This window comes from Cavia porcellus, unplaced genomic scaffold (assembly GCF_034190915.1).
Source record: "Cavia porcellus strain 051 isolate PalLab524CR breed Dunkin Hartley unplaced genomic scaffold, mCavPor4.1 scaffold_15, whole genome shotgun sequence".
Taxonomy (NCBI): domain Eukaryota; kingdom Metazoa; phylum Chordata; class Mammalia; order Rodentia; family Caviidae; genus Cavia; species Cavia porcellus.
Window position 1 is genome coordinate 11,864,371 of NW_026947498.1, and position 19,900 is coordinate 11,884,270.

General features: G+C 41.5%; 1 protein-coding gene across 7 annotated transcripts in view; it reads left to right on the top strand.

The window, feature by feature from the left end:
- The first annotated feature begins 3,646 nt into the window (after positions 1-3,646).
- Positions 3,647-19,900, top strand: part of Dip2a (disco interacting protein 2 homolog A) — a 120,615-nt gene continuing 104,361 nt past the window's right edge. For 4 of the 7 annotated variants that reach the window (XM_063224697.1, XM_063224699.1, XM_013144992.3 and 1 more), the window contains exon 1: positions 3,648-3,933. In XM_063224697.1, the coding sequence (XP_063080767.1) occupies positions 3,843-3,933 (91 nt within the window). In that variant the 5' untranslated portion in view covers positions 3,648-3,842. Of the gene's footprint in view, positions 3,934-19,900 lie in introns of all 7 variants that reach the window. The other 3 variants (XM_063224698.1, XM_063224701.1, XM_063224700.1) reach the window with 2 other exon arrangements.

Below are 19,900 nucleotides of genomic sequence, written 5' to 3' on the forward strand. Positions count from 1 at the left end.
CAATTGTTTTTTACAGTCACTGTAGTACGATAACACTGGAAAAGTTGTTTTGTGGTTCAGTCTTAAACAACTGACCCCTCCCCAAATGAACCTGATTAAGCTCTCTCATATATGGCAGGTGCTGCACAGAATTTCTTTCCAACTCTGGCCTGCTGTGCAGAGTCACTTTCACAGTAAAACCCTATGCTGTTTTTATAGCTTACAATAACCATGAGCTTGTCAGTCTAGAGCTGCTGACCTCCTCTGGGCTTATCTTCTCTCCCTGAGTGTTGACCTCATCCATGATCAGGTTCATCAGTCCTTCTGTACCTCTCCTGCCCCATGCTGAGGGGAAACAAAATGCAGAGCAGGCTCAGATTTGGCCAGCTGCCATGACAAAGACATAAAATCCACAAGCAGAGTTACTTGTGGAACTCAGGAACACAGCTCTAGTAAGTTTCAAAATCTTCAGGTCCTGTGCTACTGCTTTCAAATCCTGTTCAGATTTTTTTTTAACCACTTCATGCAGCTTTCTTTGCCTTCAGTAGAAATTCTATACCAAACAAGAAATCATTTTCCATTAGAATGGAGGAATCTGTAGGCATGAGTGGACTTCCTGCTGCCATGTTTTGGATTTTCTGTTAATACCTTAGAATGCATGCTTCTTGAGTGAATGGTCTTGTGTCAGGACTCAGATCTAAGAGGTTCATCCTTAAATTCAACACTGAAAACTGCTTATAATATCATCAATTTGGGAGGCTGAGGCAGGAACATCACAAATTTGAGCCCAGCCCAGACAATTCAGTGTCTTAGAAGACTTCATTTTAAAATAAAAAGGGCTGGGATGTAGCTTGGTGCCAAGGCCCTACATTCAACCCTAGTATCAATAGAAAAAAACCCTCAAAACAAAATACTGAGTATCAGTGTGCAAGTATAAACACATCAGACAAAATTATAAATGTGATCATAGCCATGTATGCCATACACACTTGTAATCCAAGCACGTAGGAGGCTGAGGCACAAGGAACGCCATGAGTTTGAGACCAACTTGAACTACACAGTGAGATTATCTCAAAATAAAAATGAATGCATATGACAAGTTATGAAGGGTTTGCTTCTCTAGATATACATGCATCTTCTTTCCACCTTCAGTCCACATTCCATTTTTGACCATATAGCTCAGGCAAAAAAACTACCTGCAACACAGATCAACTGCAGATTCTTCCTGTTCTGAGTGCTTTTCACAACTGGCACTTTCCTTTCCTCTGTTCCAACACCCTGCCTCAGTTGAGCCAACGTAATATTCCAAAGTGTAGAATACTTCCTAAACTTGAGCCAGGAAACAGCTCAAGAATCATTAAATGTTTTGTTTTAATGGCAGAAGTGCAAGATACAATTATTTTACTTTTGGAAGGAATACCCTAAAGCACCCAACCAGTAGACCCTAAAAAATAATAGGATATAGTACAATCTGAGTTTTCATAGGTTTTTTGTTTTGTTTTGTTTTTTTTTTTTTTTGGTACCAGGGATCAAACTCGTGACTTCATAATTGCCAGATAGGCACTTGTATTGCTGAGCTAAACTCCTGGCCCTCATGTAGTTTATCTCCCATTTTAGAGAACGTTACTTATTATTAAGGTCTTCACAATCTTCTGTACTTCTTGCTCATCTGGTTGACCAATATTCTCCACAATCCCTCAGTGGTCACTGTCAGGCTATTGTATCACTTATTTTAGAAGATTGTATTTAAGTCAATAAACTATAGTATGCAATCTCATCTTCTAGCACTCTTCATTACACACTCTCATAATTCAGCCCCACATAAACTTCTGCATGTTGCGTGGTATTATAACTTGCTAAGGGTTGAACTATGTCCTCCTCAAAATGATATTTAAGTCCTAATCTTCAGTACCTGTGAAAGTGACCTTATTTGCAATGAGTCTTTGCAGATGATCAAATTAAAATAAACTCCTCAGAGTGCATCCATACCCAGAATGATTGTCTTCATTTTTTCAAAAGGTGAAAATTTGGGCACAGATTATTATAGACCGTTAAGTTAGAAATATTACAGGCAGACAGTGGTAAGCCCAAAAGATAAAAAACAAATTACAACTGTGACTGGAGGAGCATCTGTGGGAAGTCAGGCCTCAAGATAAAAACAAAATGACCAGGCCTATATGCCTCCTCAACATTTGTTCTAGTGAAGTCTAGACAGACACCAGTTACCTCAGTGGGTGACCAAGACACTCAGACCCATTCTCTTTCTGAAAAGTTCTTTGTTCTTTCCACATACACTTGCTGCGTGACTTGTTTCCCTATTGGATTAGTATTACTGAAGCAACTATACTTGTAACATATCATCACAATTTTGTCCCACATCGTACTCACCTCATAATTTTGTGCCTACTCCATGATTTTGCTCTGTAAAACTTCCTCCAGAAAGCGGGCTCACTGGCAACTCATCCTCCTGCCTCAGGAACTGTTACTCTTTCAATAAAATTCCCTACTCTTAACTTCCATGTTCTTAGAACTCGTTCTTTGAATTTTGGGAATACTAACTCGGCGTATCTGACATCTAGCAGGTTAGCAGTTATACTACTTCTCTTGTATTATTCCTATATTAAGAAAGATAAAGAATGGACAATCATAAAGACAGACATTGGAGAAATTTATCTGCCTATAAGCCAAGAACATCAGATTGTCAACAGCCACCTAAGGCTAGGAGAGGCTTGGAGAATCCCCATCAGAGCATTCAGACAAAACTCACCCTGCCAAACGTTTTGATATTAGACTTCTAGCTTCTAGAACATGAGCTAATAAATTTGTCAAGTTGTTCAGTTTATAGTACTGTTACTGCTGCCTAGCAACCTAATAGTTTGGGGTTAGTTTTTGGAGGAGGGCTAATGCCCCTTTTCTCACTGTATTTCCACCTGAATTATAGTCAGAAATAACCACAATTTTATGTCTAGTGTCCAGTAAGTTCATATGTGAAATGTTCGATATTACACCTGTCAGTGGAATATTCATATGTGAAACGTCCGATAGTTTAACTGTCACCGCCTTAGCTTACGGCTTTGTCTCACCGCTGGTCTGTGAAAGCGCCTGAAACCCCGCCTCGTCACTAGCTGTAACCACTGCAGGACAGCCTTCTCAGAAGCAGATACTGAGATAGGAGTTTAGGGCACAGGATGTTCACCTGGTACCAATATCTGGGAAGAAAGCAAGATGGAAGAGAAGAGTAGAGGTGTGGGGTCTGGAGCAAACGGCGCTTATCAAGGTTCTCCAGGATACTGCAGTCCACTCTGACAACACTCTGCACACACGAGGAACAGCTGCAACGGTATTCCTCGGCTTTGCCTGCAGCTCCAACACGTAGCGAGTGCGATCCTGCCTTTCTCCACCCTTCGCGGTCAGTGCGCACACTCCAGAGCCGGGGTGAACGCGTGAGAGGAAGCCCAGGCACACGGCGTCCATCACAAACCTGCTCATAATAGTCGCACGCCCTTTCCGCACGACCGCCGGAACCACAAGCTCGCCGTCAGCGCGAAGCCTGCCGGGGGAGACACTCTCCCGCCTCTCCCAATGGCAGCGAGCTTTCGGTGTTGCTGGGCGGGGCCGGGAGGACAAGATGCACGAGACACACCGCGCCTGCGCACTCTGAACCTGCCCTCCCCCTGCCTCTCGCTCTAGTGTACAGCGGGCGGGAGCGCGCGGGGCGGCGGTGGCGTGGAGCCGCTTGCGCTCGTGTCCGCGCCGGTGCAGAGGCGCCTGGGCCGCGCCCCTCCTGCCATCGGCTGCCGGGGCAGACGCAGGTCTGCAGGCCTAGGTGAGCGGGTAGCCTGCGCTGCCCCTACGGCCTGGCCATGGCCGACCGTGGGTGCCTGTTGGAGGCGGCGCCGCTGCCTCCCGAGGTGCGCGAGAGCCTGGCCGAGCTGGAGCTGGAGCTGTCGGAAGGTGAGCGCGGGAGGCCGTGGGACCCCGCCTGGGATCTTACACTCAGTCCTCCCACCCGGGACCCTGGCCTGCACCCGAGATCCCCACTCGAGACACCCTTGAGACTGCTGCAACCTCTCATCCTGGATCTCCGGAACCTCTCACACCAGATGCCAAGAACCCCGCAACCATGCATCCAGGAGCCCCCGACCCCGACTTTGTACCCCGGAACTCCTCTTTCGGGATGCCCCGCTATCCTTCACGCAGGACCCCATATCCCCACCCTTCCCTCACTTGGGACCCTGAAACCCTACACCCAGGATTCCTGCAACTCGTCTCTGGGGACCCCTGGAGTTCTTCACCCAGGACCCTGCCAGGCTCTGCAGCTAGGATCGCAGTCGCAGAGCCCCCGACTCCCCAGGCATCTGGCCCGGGGCCCATACTTGGCAGGGGCTGCTGGCCTCCCTAGGTGCCCACCTTCCAGCCCCAGCCTGGGACTACAGATTATGCACCCCTGGGCCTCAACTGCCTTACCTGTGAAATAGGGCAACAGCACTTTCAAGATTTTGAGGCTGAAATGCCCTTGAACACTGTATGTGCAAAGCGCTTGATAGTTAGGTTAGCCCCTTTTGTGGGACTTTGAAAAGTTAAACGAGCCCCATAAATGGTTGCCTGATTGATAACCACAAACCGAGGGAAATAGGCTTGGGAGGTGGAGGGTGGTTGATTTGATGTTGCCTCTCCTCAAGGTCTGGGTCCTTATAGCCCATTCAGCTGTTACTGGGAGAAGAGTAAGTTCTTCAGTAGCATGAAAGCCTCGTGGCCCTCGAAGAAAAGCCTATATTGTTTTTAAACTTTGTTTTGGAGACTGAAATGCATTTTCAGTTTTTAGAACCTGTGATTTCATGATCTTATTTTTGATGTAAGTTTTTAATTGGTATGTTTTGCTAGGGCTGGTGTAAATTCTTAAAATAACACCTAATAGACACTGGCATGTATTACCTAATTCTTACCGATTTTAGGGAGGTGGATGCTGTTATCTTTGTGGTGCCTGACTCAGGGCCACATAATACACACAATGCAACATCTGCAACTTTTTTGTATTTGCATTGCATTTTTTTTTTTAAATTTGGACTATGTGGCACATTTTAAAAAATGGAAGTGCTATTAAGATATGTGGATTTGAGTGATTAGATATTCTTGGAAAGTCTGAAATTAATGGTTCTGACAGGATCTGCTGTATGCATTTGTTAAAGCTCTTTATTTAGGGAGAATCACAAAGTTATTGTTTAGCTTTTTTATCTGCAAATGTGTTTTTGCAGATTGCTCCAAAATTTCTGCTTCATTATAGTCATTGTTCTCTCAGTTCCTTGTGGTTCTTTTTCTGTTTAGTAGGAGTTGACAGTTAACTAAATTGTTTCTTTTCCTCAAAAACTTCTTAATTTGTGTGACAGAACACAAGTATTTCAGTGAAAGGTATTTGTTAAGTAAACTGTTTATTGGTTCCATTTATACTGCCATTTTGGACAGATGTGCAGAGTCTGCACATCTTACCTTTTTCTAGGTAAGAAAAGGGAGTAAGATCGTGTAACAGAAAGAGGAACCTGAAACAGTAGTTTGAGCTTAGAAAGGGGTTGGGCAGCAAAGTGTTAAAGGAAAGAGACGTCAAAGTGCAGTGGCAGCCACGGAGGCAGCAGCCCTGGCATATTTTCCCTGTCCTAGACTGGCCTGACACCTTTCTTTGGGCCAAAGTAGGTCAGCAATTACTTTGGCACAGTCACACTTGGCCCTGCACCCAGGACACTTCCACACCTGTAATATTGGCTTCTACAGTTTTGTGTTGTGATTGTTGTTGACATGGGACTGGCTAGCAAAAGGGACCATGTTTTAAATAGAATTTTGAAATTTACGTACAGTGGCTGGCATCTATTATGTATTTCAGAATCTCCACTGAAATGTGACCTCTCAAAAATTGGGTTTGATCAGCTATAAGAGGAAGTAAACATCCGCCTTATTGACATTTCAAGGTTCTGGTAAAGAGTCACTCAGTATAGTGAGTGTTTTGAAACTTGCCATTGTGTTGGCACATGTTTGTAATCCTAGCACTCAGGAGACTGAGGTAGGAGGGTCACCACAAGTTCAAGCCCAGACTGGGCTACATAGTGAATTCAAGACACTGTCTCAAAACCAAACTGAACCAAACTAAGCCAAACCTCAAAAAACCAAAAAAACTAGTAATGTGGGTGTGTTTTTATTTTTATTTTTTCCCTTTGTGGGAATCAGGAATTGAACTCAACACCTTGTGCTTGACAGGCAGGCAGGTACTGTGTAGTAATATGTTTTTATAAATTAAAAGAGGATAGGGCTGGGGATTTAGCTCAGTGGCATAAGCACCTGCTTTGCAAGCATGAGGTTGTGAGTTCGCTCCCCGGTACTAAAAAAAAAAAAAAGAGTGTATTATTAAAAAAGCATGTATTAATAAGGAACTACAGTTCTACACCGAAGTAATGTTTTATCATCATTATTTTGATCAAGCAGAGGTTGTAAAGAGTGGTACTCTGTCTCTGTCCTGTGACCTTATCCTTCCCATATTCAGGGGTGAGGAGAAACTATTTTAGTTCAGAATAAAGTCTTGTCCAAACAGTGCTGGATAGCACTCACACTTTAGAGTTGTTCACACTAGGCAGATTAGAGGGCTACACTTTACTACAGACAAGACGCTGCCTTCTTGGATCCTGCGGGTGATTGATTCTCAGCCTGAATAGTCCTACTTCTATTCCCTCTGCAGTCCACAAGTAGACAACTGGATCTGCCCCCTGCCTGTTCACAGCTTCCTCTCCAGCAACCTCAGTGGTCTCTTATGAACCATTGTAACTAGGCTGTCTCTCATGGAAGCCTCTGGTCTTAGGATGCCATTTCCTCCCATAGGGAGGATTTACTGATTTTTTTTTTTAATAGATTCCCAAGAGAGTAATCCACCACAACTGGTTTCTCCCTAGTTTTTCTGCCTAGTTTTGCCTTTGCTGATTTAGGATCTCTTTCCGATTAACATTAGGGCAACTGGTGGAGCTACATAGAATGCCACTCTTTCTTAGGTCTTCCCCAACTATGAATACATACAGAGGAATTCTTACATTGGCTGCTAAAAGCATGTCAGGATGTTCATGGATGAAAGAGAGGTTATCAGAAGTATAGTTTTGATTATTTAAAGAATCCCCAAACCTTTGTGCTTTACTTATGATTGTAAAAAATACCTTGGACACACCTCATGTCTGATTTTGGCGTACACATGCCCTACATATCTTGAAGTTAGGAGTGCTGAACTACTTTGAAAACATGGACAATGATGTAAGGTTTGTTCTTTGTTGTGGTTAGAGATGAAATGCTCACACAATAGGTTGCATTTGTCCCACTCCTGCATCTTTATTCTTATTATTAGAATAAATAGACCAAGTTTTAACTGTGATCTATTTTGTCTCTTTCTGCATTCTGATAATGTAGGGACTCTAGCCTGAATGGAGTCAGATGAAAAGAGGTTGAAAAGCTCAGTTCATACTTACATGAAAAAGGCTCTTTCAAGAAATATTAAATCTTTTTACCTGTCTACTTTCTAAAATCTGAAGCGTGATTCTTTGTTTTTAAAATGATATCCTGACGTTGCCTTCAGGTTAAGAGATGTTTGGTGTGCTTCCTAAATATTTTGTGAAATGTAAAAGTTCTGATCTCTAAATTCTGCTCATCTGTGAAGTCTAGCCTAAACATCTTACTCTGAACCTTTCCTGATCCTCTGTGATGTGACATTTTCTTAAAACTCCCACTTCACTTGTGCCCTCTCCTGTAGTTCTTGACATTTTTTGTTTTTGTGTTTATTATACATGTTCATTAATTCAGGATTATTGAGTGCCCACTGGGTGCTAGGTAGTGTTCCTTAGATCTGTTTTTTTTAATTGCTCAAGGCTTTGCACAATGTTATAAAAGTTATATACACACACGGCAGAGACATGGATGCCTTCAAAGGAAGTTTGGGATAGAATGAGACTCCGTTTCAGGCTTGGTGTTTCCCCTAGGTGACCCTTTGTTGTGTTTCCTTCCAGGAGTAATCTCCTAGTGATTCCCAAACCATAGCTCATAGATCTTACAGGGTCCCTGAGATCCTTCCTGGAGTCTGTGAGGGAAAATTATGTTCACAGTAGTACTGAGATCCATTTCCATGTTCACTGTCTTGACATTTGCAGTGCTAAAGCCAGTCAGGGAGAACTCTTGGTACTTTAAACATGGTCAGCACAGGACATCCAAACAGCATTATTCACTATACCCACCTGCTGTTCAAAAAAAAGTAGCACCACTTTGATATAGCCACACCTTAATGAAGCAGGAAAGATGAGTTGTTGAGGATCACTGACCTTGAGAACTTACCTTTGTAATGGTATGCGTGAAGAATGTGAGGAGCCCTCACACTACATCAGAAGGTACAGTGCCTGTTGGAGGAGAAGCAGTTGAGCAGTTAGAGTTGTGATGAGCAACATGACCAAGTTGGTTTTGTTGTGAAATGCCACATTTAAGGGACATATGGATGGCAGACAAACTGTAGTTAATCCAGATTTGGGTATTTGGTTGATATTTTCCTGAAAACAAATCAAGGAAAATAATGTATTTTTTTTTTTCTTCCTCTTACTGTCCATCCCCCCATCCGTGGTGCTGGACATTCAACCTCACCCTTTACACTGAGCTAGATCTTTAGCTCTATTTTTTTTACTCTGAAACAGTGTCTAGCTAAGGTGACCAGGCCAGCCTCAAATTTGTGGTTCTCCTGCCTCAGCCTTCTGAGTAGCTGGGATCACAGGCTTATACCGTTGCACCTGACTGCATCTGCATAATGCTGTGAACCATGTTTTCCAAATGATCCTTGCACCATATTACAAAATGATCTAAAAGATCACTCAAAAGATAGACCTGTAGATGTTAATGTTGCAGTATGAAAAGTTCATTGATAAGCTTCTACATTTCAACTTTGCTTTAAGAATCTACCACTTCACTAGCTGTTGAGTAGTATCCAAAAGAGATTTATGGCAATCTGAAAGACTACTGAAATGCTCCCTCCTTTTCCAGCCACATCTTTTTGAGGCTATAGTTATTTAATAGGCTTCAGCCAGAACCACATGGCAGCAGATTTAATGCTAATATGAATATAAGAATCCAGTCATCTTCTATGAAGCTAGACATTAAAGTTGTAAAATGTAAAATACCTCTCCTCACTCGAAGTTTTTAGTACTCTATATTTTTATAAAAAATATTTATGTTAACATTTAGTAGGCTTATTGCATAGTAATTTAAATGTTTTTTAAATTCTGTTTTGTTTTTAATATAGTTTATGTTGATAGATGGGACACAAAGAGAAACTCTTGCTTATCTGCAGTAAATTTTAAGAATGTGAAAGAATCCTGAGAACACTGAGAGCTGCCAGGTCCAAACAACGTTAATAGAACTTTCAATGGAATACGTAGGTGTCACCATGTACTTATTTATATTTTTATAACATTTTAATGCTGTTGCCTGGCATAGTTGAGATTTCTCTTTATTTATTTGTTTGTTTGTTTGTTTGTTAAGATAGGGTCTTGCTATATAGTGCGGGCTGGTTCCAAACTCACTGTGTAGCACAGGCTGGCCTCAAACTCTCAGTGATCCTTGTGCCTCAGCTTCCTGAGTGCTGGGATTATAGGCATGCACCATCACGCTCAGCAAGATTTCTGTGTATGTACATAAAACAATTATTGTTTCAGGTGTTTAAATTTATAAAATGTACCTTTGAAAACATTTAAAAAGTACATTTTCTGACTACTTGCTTATGTGTACTATGTGGACAGAATTCATTGTTCTTGATTCATGAATGTTTCCTTTACAATTTTTTCTTTTCCTAGTAAATCATCCCAGTAAAATTGTCTCTGTAGATTTTTTTTTTTTTGGGTACCAGGAATCGAACTCATAACCTCACACTTGCAAGGCAGATGCTTGTGCCACTGAGCTAACCCCCCAGCATCTCTGTAGATTTTGATTTATAAGTTTCTTGATGAACATCAAGAACATCAAGTACCAGGACAAGTATCACATGAATATAGAATCTACAGTGTTGAACTCATAGAAGCAGAGTGGTGGTTACCTGAGGAGGTAACTTTTAGAGGTGACAGCTCGGTTTATGGTGCTGCTTATGTTGAAAATCTCTTGGATGTATACTTCAAACCTATAAAGATGTATACATTAAACATATGCAAGTTTTTGTCATTTGTATCTCCATTTAAAAAGGAGTATTCAGTACTGTGATTTCAATTTTAATATCCGATAACTTTATACATGCATCATTGCCAGCTATTCTGTACCTGTTCAGTTCCTGCCTTTGTCTTATAACTTAAAGTGTTTGCTTGTTTGTCTGTCTAAGGGCCGTGTTGCAGAGTGTGGGTGGTGGGGAGGACCGGAAAAGGAACAGTTCTCCAGTGCCCTCTGGAGGTCTGAAGGCTGCATTATTCCAGGGGACAGGGCACTGTGCAGGAAGGTTGTCATCTGACTGGTATGTGAGCAAAATCTTTGTTCCTGAGGTAAAACTGGACGAGCAGAAAGAGGCTGGGGGCAGAGAGTAAGGGGCAGTAGAGACTGAGCTGGCACTGGTCAGCTTGATGGCTTTGCTGTTTCAAGAATGCACTAAGCTGCCACATCCAGTAAATGCTTAGCAGAGGCCTTGTGTAACAGGTGATGTGAATGTTGAGAATTTGCTGTCTTGATGCAGTCACCTTCACTGTTAGCCTCATAAGTGAGGCCAGATGTGCCTCCTCACTGCTAGTGGTACAGCATTTCTGTGAGAAGTGACCTGCAGAATTAGGAACTGTCCACTAACTCCTTCAGTTTGCTGGGGGCCCCACCCTTTCCTGTGACACATACACCTCATCCAGGGGAACTTTTTGTAAAGAGGTTTTTCTGGAGATCCTTAGTCTCGTGTTTGCTTTTCGTACTTAGAACTCCTGGGGCCTGAAGGGCTGACCATTGGGGCTGGCCAGTCTTCCAGTGGTCCTGATCTTAACGCCAGGTGCTTATTGGTAGGAGGAAGGGGGGATGGCACGTGTTACCTCCTTGAGAGAGAAAGAGATGTTCTTCTGAGCATTACCAAGTGTGTGGCTGTTTGTGGGTGGGTGTTGCACATGGGCTACATAGTTCCCATCTCTCCTCTCAGCCTTAGGCTCCCTAAGTGAGATGACTCTGCATCCAGGGTTATAGAAGTTTGGAGAGATTGAAGGGCGGGACACAGGAGGGCTGGAGCGAAGAGTCTGGATATAGGGTCACTCTTGCAGTTGTGAGTGTAGGGAGCAGTGTCACCCCATGTCTGGTGCCTGGTGCCCCTTTCATGTCTGTGTCCTCAGCCAGCACTATTGATATGTGGCTCCTGTGATCTTCCTCTCATGACTAGGGCAGAGCAGGGCGCAGGATAAGTGTCCCATCTTTTGAGAGTTGGAAATAAAGATGACACTAAAGAGTTGTAATTTTATTTTTGAAAACATATTTAATCTTTCAGTGCATTAATGTCTGGTGTGGTATACAGACATTGAATGTAGAAATGAATTCATGGGAAATACTTTGTTAGGTCACTATGATATAACTGAAGAAATGGTAGAAATGAAGTAGGATTAAATTAAAGGAGAGCTTAGTTTATTTGACCAAGACATTTAAATTTTATTTTTTTAAAGGTTATTATTTAGGATCACAGCAGCTGAAGCAGAAAGCATGAACTCTGTTGCTCCGGGTCTCTGCACACAAACCTGTGCCCCAATATCGAGATGGCATTCCTTGGTATTATAGTTTGCTCCTGGTAGTGCTAACACAGTCCTTGTTGTTTAATGTTTATACTCTTAAATTATCTAACATTGCAAGTAGTATACTTGTCTGGGTAAAAGACTAAGAAATTACAACCTACTTGGCAGAGAAAGAATGTGTAGTCAATTAAGGCAAAACAGCTAAAGATAATTGTTACCTCTGCTATTTACCAATAAATAATAGCTTGGCATGCTATTCCAGGCTGCCCTCTCATGCACAGGAGGGAATGACCTCTGTGCCCAAAGGTTTCCTGGTTTGAAGGCTGCAACTCAGATAATGGCTAGGGAAAATGACCTTGCAGGGTTTCCTTTGGGGCTCTGACTTTGATGGACTGGCGTAAGGAAAAAGCAGAAATTTTGTTTCTTCTTCAGCTTACACTGACTATTCATGACTTAAGAACACTATTTTGGAAGTAATGGAACAAAGAATTTTGCTCCCTTCAGATTTAAGAACTTATGCAGTTATCTTTAATTAATAAAGAATCTTTGCACTGGGTCTCAGCTGGCATACTTGTTCATAAAACCTGTACCCACAATGCATTATATCTATGTTAGGCTCCATATAGAGGTAATGAATAGTAAACACAGTCATAGCGTGGTACCTCACGCAGTAGGACTGGTGACCTAAGAAGAGGAAAAGGCACCAAGGACAGGTGTACGAGGAGCAAAGGCCTTGAGGATGCAGCTAGAGGTAACTTTCTGTAAGCTGAGGCAAGCAGACCCTTGGCTGCACCTGAGTTTGGGAGGTGAGGATGGGTGTCTGTTGGTTAAGCCCCAGTCTGGTAGCTGAAACAGCCTGAAAGTGTGTTGGAGCAGAGTAGTCAAGGCTGCACAGGTCGATGAGCAGGTGGCTGGTGATGGGGTTTACATTCCATGTTAATGAGTTTAGATTGGGTTCCCTGGGGTCTAGACCTGTGTTGGAACAAGCTCTAATGCCTCGGGCAGCCAGTTGCATGTTGTAGATGCATGGGGGTAAGGAAGGACTGGCAGCTGTTGGCTCTAGAGGGATGCTTTCTGAGGTGATGGAGTGTTCTTTGCTGTCCACCATGGTGGCCACTGACCATGTATGGCTATGAAACATTTGGAATGTGGTCAGTGCTATTAGGAAACTAGGTGTTCAGTTTACTTTATATTCACTAATATTTAAAGAACAACAAATAGCTGGTGGCTCCCATATTGGACAGCATCGCAAAGTGCGTGGTCTACTTAAAGGCATTCTGTTAATGGGTTAAGAACCCTCAAGTCCCATTATGTGTGGTTTTCTACCCATGCTCTTACCTGTGGGGATGAAGTGGAAATGGTGGAAGTGTGGTAAGTGTGCGCATTCAAGAGCTCATGAAATCTTGTAAATAGTGATGGCCAATTTTCTGTTTTGAAAGGGACCCCCAGAGTGGTTCCTTTCAGGTGCTTGTTGTTTGTTTGAGACAGGGTATTGTTGTATAGCCCAGGTGGGCCTCAAACTCACAATCTGCCTGCATCAGCCTCTTGAACGCTGGGATTAGGGGTGTGCACCATGCACCCAGCTCTCTTAGAAGCTTTATTTTAAATAGTTTTTCCTAAATAAATGATTGAGCCAGCAGTTTGTTTTTTTTTTTAAGGATATTAAACAGTAAATTAAACCATACCTGTGTAATCTTTCTGGCTGTGTTTCTCCCCTCCTCAAACTGGTGTTTTTTTTTAATCTTCTTTTTGATTTGCAAAGATTATGCTGGCAACATGTGAAAGATAGATTGGAGGGGTCTGAAACTGGGGACAGAAAGGTTGGTTTAAAAACCTGTTGGAACCCAAATGGGCTGAGCCAGTGTGATGGAGAAGACATCAGAAGTTGAGCCAGCGGGCATTTGTGTGTAGCGGCTGTTGAAGGAGGCCACTGGTGTTTCAATGTGGGGACCAGGCAGAGGTGGTGTTGGATACATGGAACACCGAGACTGTGATGCATTAGGGGCACTGGATAGGTGGGCCTGGTACTTTTTTAGAAATAGCTGGGTTAGAAATAGCAGTTTGCGTTATTGGCACATGAATAGTAATTGAGGCAGACAGATATGATTGCCCAGAAGGGAGAACTGAATAATGCAGAGGGCTTATGACAGAAACCCCAGGAAGCCAAACCCGTAAGGGAAAGCAGAGAAACCTGGAGAGGCGCTGTTGCAGGGCTGGAACAAGAGCACAGATATTTGTGCACTGACACGGAAGATGGTTCAAGAAAAAGGCATGAGTGGAAGTGGAAGGTGTTCTGGTTGTTACACATGACCAGCCATTAAGCAAAGGAGACTGTCTTCCAGCTCTCATTGATAGGGTTAAAGATATTGTGAAAAATGAAAAGAAACTCATAGCAATCTTGATTCTGGAAGTCAGCATGGAGCATCAGAGTAGTGAGAGCTGTCTGATAGCAGATGAGGAACAGATGCAAGGCACCCTTTGCTGAGCTGGGTGGCCTGGAAGTAAGAGTCATGGTGGCGGGGTGGGGTTCCCTGCTTTTCTAGAGTATTCCCAGGCCTGCCATTAGGAGGCACTGTGGGTTGTATAAGCTCAGGGGACCTCTGGGACCCTTCTACAGTGCTTATTGTTGTTAGAGTTTGCAAGGGAATAGATTTAATACAGGCCACATAATTCATAGGATTGTTTTATAATATTAACCCAAAAAGTCAAATATAGAAGAGTGTAAGAGGTCTATTGGTTTGCTCAGAGGGCCCAATGGAGGTTTTCAAGGGTGAGGCCCCAAGGTTAAAGAATGCACATGTGCAAGACATCAATAACCACAGCAGGCAGCATGGAGCAGAGCAGAGCACAACAGTGCAAGAGCACAAGGACACCTGCATCTTTATTGTATAATTCTTATACAGGCTGTTATCTCATATTTACATTCTATATAGTAATATAACCAGCACATGTGTGTTTACCTTTGCTAAGTCATGGTTACATAACTGTATCCCTCTGTGCAGCTCTACTAGACAAGTGGCGTCATGTCCTCGGGTACCCTTAGATGTCCCTGACCTTTGAAGCAGTCTGAGTGGTTCCCCACATGGTCTGTCCATGCATAGAAATCCAAAGAATTCATCTGAGGGCCTGTATCCCATAGGACTGTCCTGCACAAGTCCACCTGAAGACCTAGGGCCCACGGCAGTGTCCTCCTACATGAGACCAGCTGGAGGCCTAGCGGTCTACCAGTGAGGTGAATGATCTGTGCCAGCAGGCTGAGGGTCTGCACTGGAGCCAGGAAGTGATGCTCAAGGTAAGGACCAGAGAGACCTCCCTACCCCAGGAGAACCACAGCCATCCTCAGCGATAGCGAGAACCTGAGCTCCTCTGCCAATGAGAACGTATCAGGAAAACCAGCAGGACATGCTTCTCCAGGAGAATCAACAGCACCATCTTCCCTTCCTGTTCTCCTTTTAGTCAGCGATCCTCAGGTGGGCCTTCCACACCCAATACCACACTGACTCAGTTCAGCTGGGTGTTCCAAGCTGACCCTTAGTTACTCCACTGTAGTGATCATCCGAGTGCTTTCCAGGAAGGATGCTGAGTGGGTTGATGTTTACATCCTTCTAGTTGCAGGTGTACTTCCAGTTTAAACACAGAAGTCCAGTGAGGGTAACACCATGGTGTGATTTCAGCTTACCGAGCAGTGTTTAAAAACCTTCTTCCATTAAATGTATGGTATGTTTAAAGGTTTATTAAATATCTACACATTCATGTAATAGATAACCAATTATTCTCTGGAATAATTGCATTTCTCTTCTCTGTGACAGTGTTACATATTTGTCTTTATGTCTCCATGCATGTGTAGGATCTTACTTGATTGAAATGGTATAATTTAAATAAGGTCATGAGCAGTGTAGAAAACAGGGCTTCTCTTCAGAGAAATGTGTATGTATATGTATATAGAAGAGATAGTTAAGATAGGTATATTACTGATTTCTCTGATTTCACTGAAGAGATATTTGTGCTAATTGTGCTAATAGTGCTAATAATATTTGTACTAATATTATTTGGACAGTTGAATACAGATGTCTTGTGCTATGGGTGAATGGTTTGAGGCAACAATGTGCAATGTATGTACAATTGTTGCTCCCTGTTTGATGTGTTTTGAAATTTTATTTTTGTTTGTGTTTTTTTTTTCCTCTTTGAAATAAAATGGACTGTCGTGAGACCTTTGGATGGAGTTACTTAGACTGACTTTAAAGATTCATTTGGAGAGGAATGATATTGCAGGTTTTGGTCTTCACATTTCCTAACATGATATAGTTTGTATTTCCTTAGGTGGTCTTTGATTTATCTCAGTCATGTTTTTAGTTTCTGGATAGTAATTTTACATATAGATCATTAACTACCGGATTTGAGAAGCAGTATCTTTCAGTTGTAGGACTTTGTGTTTTTAAAAAATTCACACTGCTGCTTTTTTTAAAAAAAATTTTATTTAAAAGGAAAAAGAGAAAAAACAAAACAAAGCGGTATAAGGGTACAAGTAATACAGAACTACAAAAAAAAAAAAGTAAGAAATCACCAGTTAATAGATTACACATTATCATCTTAGAGATAGTTGCTCAAGTCACAGTATCAAAGCATACAAAGTGAACATTCAAGCAGAGAGACTGCAAACAGTTGTGTTCAATGATCCAACCAAAAACATTAATATGGTCAGCTATTTAACACCCCTAAACACACTTGCAGTTGTATCCTTTAGAGCACTTTTTTCCCCTCTCTTTTTTACAACAAAATTTACACATTTTGGGTTTTATTACTCTTTAGTTCTTATTACTTTTTTTTTTGGAAGAGAATAAAGTCAAATATGGCAAAACAAAGCTGTCAGTCAAAACCAAGGATAGACATAGTACATGATGTAAAAACAGAGTACAAGGTTATCAACAATGGTTACCATAATGCCTCTTGTTTTCTTAAAAAGAATTGTCTATCTCATTAGGTATTATAAAGTTGAACAAAACAGTAGAGAACAAGACCAATAAAACTTAAACATTGTAAACATTACAGGACTTCCAAAGGAGATAATAGTCAAACCAGAATGGGCATCTTAGTGAATCTTACTGCCTTCAAAGTAGTTGCCTATACCCTTAAACTTGATGCTATCATACAGAATGGAACAGAGTCTAATCAGTCAAAACAAGATAGTGGGAGTATTACAGGACTTCAAAACAAGTTAATAGGAAATCAAAAAAAGTTACTATTGGGCTAATTTTTTAAATTTTTCCCCTTAATTAAAAAAAACATAAAAAATAACTAAATTTTTTTAATGAATAAGGGAGAGATTGAGATAAAAGAGGACATAACAACATAACAATACAGGTCAAAGCATGACTGTTTCAGCAACCTAGTGCTTCACCACCAAATAACCCAGCTTAATAGTAGTTACCATAGTGTCTGTCTTTTTCCTTGAAATATTTGAATATAACTTCATATACTATAGCTTCAAATATTTCCATATCAAGAAGCCCAGAATAAAGCCTTTCAATTAATGAGTGAAAACTTTATAAGGCTTCAAGGCCACATAATGGGGAATCATGATTACCACATACTTTTATATATTTGAATCATTACTTACATTAGGGAAACTATTCGGTATTCACACATCACACTGCTGCTTTTTAATTCCTTAAACATATTGGTCATGATGACTTTAAAGTTCTGTCATATATTTTTTCCCTGATTATTTCTCAGGTTCTTAACTGTAGCTTCTTGTTACCCTGTGTGCCTGGTTCTTTTTGATCAGGTACTAGGCCTTGTGTCTGGTAGTGATTTGTGGCTGAGATGTCACTGTACTCTGCAGTGAAGGGCTGCTTTGCTTTGCAGCGTGGGGGTTGGTTATCAGAAGGGAGATCACCTGGTTCCTGTGGAAAAGAAGTGGGCTCCAGGCCTGTGCTCCATTTGTGCCTGTGGTATGATTCTTCTATGTCTGGCAGGCATCCTGGGTCCTTCTCAGAGTGGCAGCTCACAGCTCTACAGAGCTCTACTTATTAGTTCACTGCCTGGATTTGCTTTTGCCTTGCAGGTCTGTCCTAGGCAAAATTCACCCCAACTCACTTCTTTATTTTGTCACTTTCTGATTAAAAAAAATCAAATCAAAAATCAAAAATTAAAAAATTTTTGAAATGCAACCTTTCTAGTTGTTTTAATGGTCAAAATAGTCTTGGCCTCCTAATTCTGCCAGACATAAATGGAATTGCTCTGTATGTTTCAGTTTAATGATTGCATTTCCTCTAGGTTATTAAAAACTTTGAGATAAAAGTTGTATTTTTAAAAGTTGATGTTCAGAAAGTCTCCTTTTTATTACAGATGAATGAGACAATATACTTTTAAACTCTACTATTGAAGTGGACTTAATGTACATTGCTCAGTGTTGAGCATGAATGATTTAAACACTGCAGTTAGGTTTGTTCTGCTTTTGTGTATAAGGTCTATGTAGTTAAAGAGCTTGGTGGTATGTGTGTGTGTGCTCGTGTGTGGTAATTGGGAACTGAAACCAGGGACTCACATTGAGCTACATTCTGAGCCCCTTTTTTAGCTTTTACATGAGACTGGCTTTCACTAACTTTTGATCTGCCTGCCTCAGCCTCCCAGAGTGCTGGGATTATAGGTGTGTGGTGCTATGCTTGGCTTGTTTAAAACCTTGAATATGGAAACTAACTTGGTATCTGCTTGAATATAGGACCCATAGTTACTGGCATGGTGCCCATATAAAATGCCCATCTCTGCAGATTTTCTCCTGTTCTCTACATAACAGGGTAGTAACTAAACTTCTTTTCTTTGTTGTGATCCAACCTAATAGTAGGAAAAGGATAAGAGCAGAAATCAGTGAAATTAAGAACAGAAAAGCAAACAAAAAACTAGTGGAACCAAAATCTGAGAAAGATAATAAAATTGATAAATTTCTAATAAGACTGACAAAATAGATTACCAAAATTACAGAAGACGTGCGTTACCAGTATCAGGAGTACAAGTCACTGTTGACCCCACAAATCTTGAGACGGGGATGGGGCATTACATACTTTGAATCTCTGTGCATATGCTTTCAACCACGTATGTGAAATGGACCAATTCCTTGACAATCATAAATTACTAAAACTCTCCCATAATGAAGCAAATGACCTAAATAGTCCTATAATTTTTTTTTTTTTTAGTAATGGCGATTAAAACCAGGGCCTTTGCAATGGAATGCATACACCTCTAGCATATCCATTTGTGTGTCCATCTGCCTACCTGCCTATCTATCCTGTCTTAGGCTTTCTTTCTTTCTTTCTTTCTTTCTCCTTTTTTTATACAATCAGATTTTGGTCGTACATTTTAGGTATATATAATGATCACATTTATCAGAGAATCTGTAAGCGTGCATGATATAACTTGTTCCTTTTTTATCCCCATTCCCGTTCAACCCCTCTCCCCCTCCCCACTTACAAAAGCTGTTTCCATGTTTTCCTCCTTTTCGCTCTCTTTTTTTTTGTTGTTTTTACTTTTTCCTTCCTTTTCCCCTCACTCATCCCTTGCCGCCCCGCCCCCCCATTTGAACATTTTCTTCCTGTTTCACTGTACTTGTTATACATTTTGGTCCTTATTTACACTTTCAGTTTTTCACCAGAGAAACAATGCATTTACATGTGTCTCTGATTTATTTCACTTAAGAGTATAATCTCGAGGTGCCTTGATTTACCTAGGAATGTCTCAAGCTTATCTTTCTTTATGGCAGAGAAGTACTCTATTGTATTAAAAAAAACCCACATCTTTGGTTTCTTTTTTAATCTTTTTGAGACTGGGTCTCGTTACACAGTTCAAGCTGGCCTTGAGCCCACTTTGTAGCCCAGGTTGGTCTCAAACTTGCAGCGATCCTCCTGCCTCAGCCTCTATGCCTAGGATTACAGGCATGGGCCACCATTCCCACCTTAAAAAAAACCACATCTTTATCAGTTCACCAGTTGATAGGCATTTGGCTGTTTCCAAAATTTGGCTACTATAAACTGTGCTGCTATAAATGTGGTGTGATATGATTCTTTTAGGAAGATGCCAAGAAGAGGAATAGCTGGGTTGAATGGAACTTCTATTCCCAGTTTTTTGAGGAATTTCCGTACTGATTTCCACAGTGATTACATCAGTGTACACTCCTACCAACAGTGGAGAAGGGTTCC